Source organism: Egretta garzetta, unplaced genomic scaffold (assembly GCF_000687185.1).
Source record: "Egretta garzetta isolate BGI_Z169 unplaced genomic scaffold, ASM68718v1 scaffold81, whole genome shotgun sequence".
NCBI lineage: Eukaryota > Metazoa > Chordata > Aves > Pelecaniformes > Ardeidae > Egretta > Egretta garzetta.
In genome coordinates, this window is record NW_009258671.1 from 5,372,485 (window position 1) to 5,372,770 (window position 286).

Sequence of the window (286 nt, forward strand, 5' to 3'; positions counted from 1 at the left end):
TCCCTCAGTCATTAACAGTTGCCCCTCTGATTGACGATGCAGTTTAAAAGCAAACGCAGTCTTCAGATGTTCATTTTTTGCTGCGTGGCTGTACGAAAGACGGGGGGCTCTTGCTGTTCTTGTTTTCTTCCTCTAGAGATGTCTGTCTGATGCATTTTCTTACTAGAATCACCATCGCTACCTCACTTGGCTTTAGTTTCAGTGACTTCAAACCCGAACCCGCCTCCGCAGTTTCGGCAGCAGCTCCCGCGCCCCCGGTCGATGAGCGGGCGCGGCGCCCCGAGCG

At 53.1% G+C, this 286-nt stretch overlaps 1 protein-coding gene across 1 annotated transcript in view; it reads left to right on the forward strand.

The window, feature by feature from the left end:
* The window catches only part of RASSF8 (Ras association domain family member 8), a 17,432-nt gene that overhangs the window by 11,119 nt on the left and 6,027 nt on the right, over window positions 1-286 (forward strand). Inside the window, 1 exon segment of the mRNA XM_009648753.2 lies at window positions 285-286. This exon segment is cut by the window's right edge and continues 852 nt beyond it. Within this exon segment, the coding sequence (XP_009647048.1) occupies window positions 285-286 (2 nt within the window).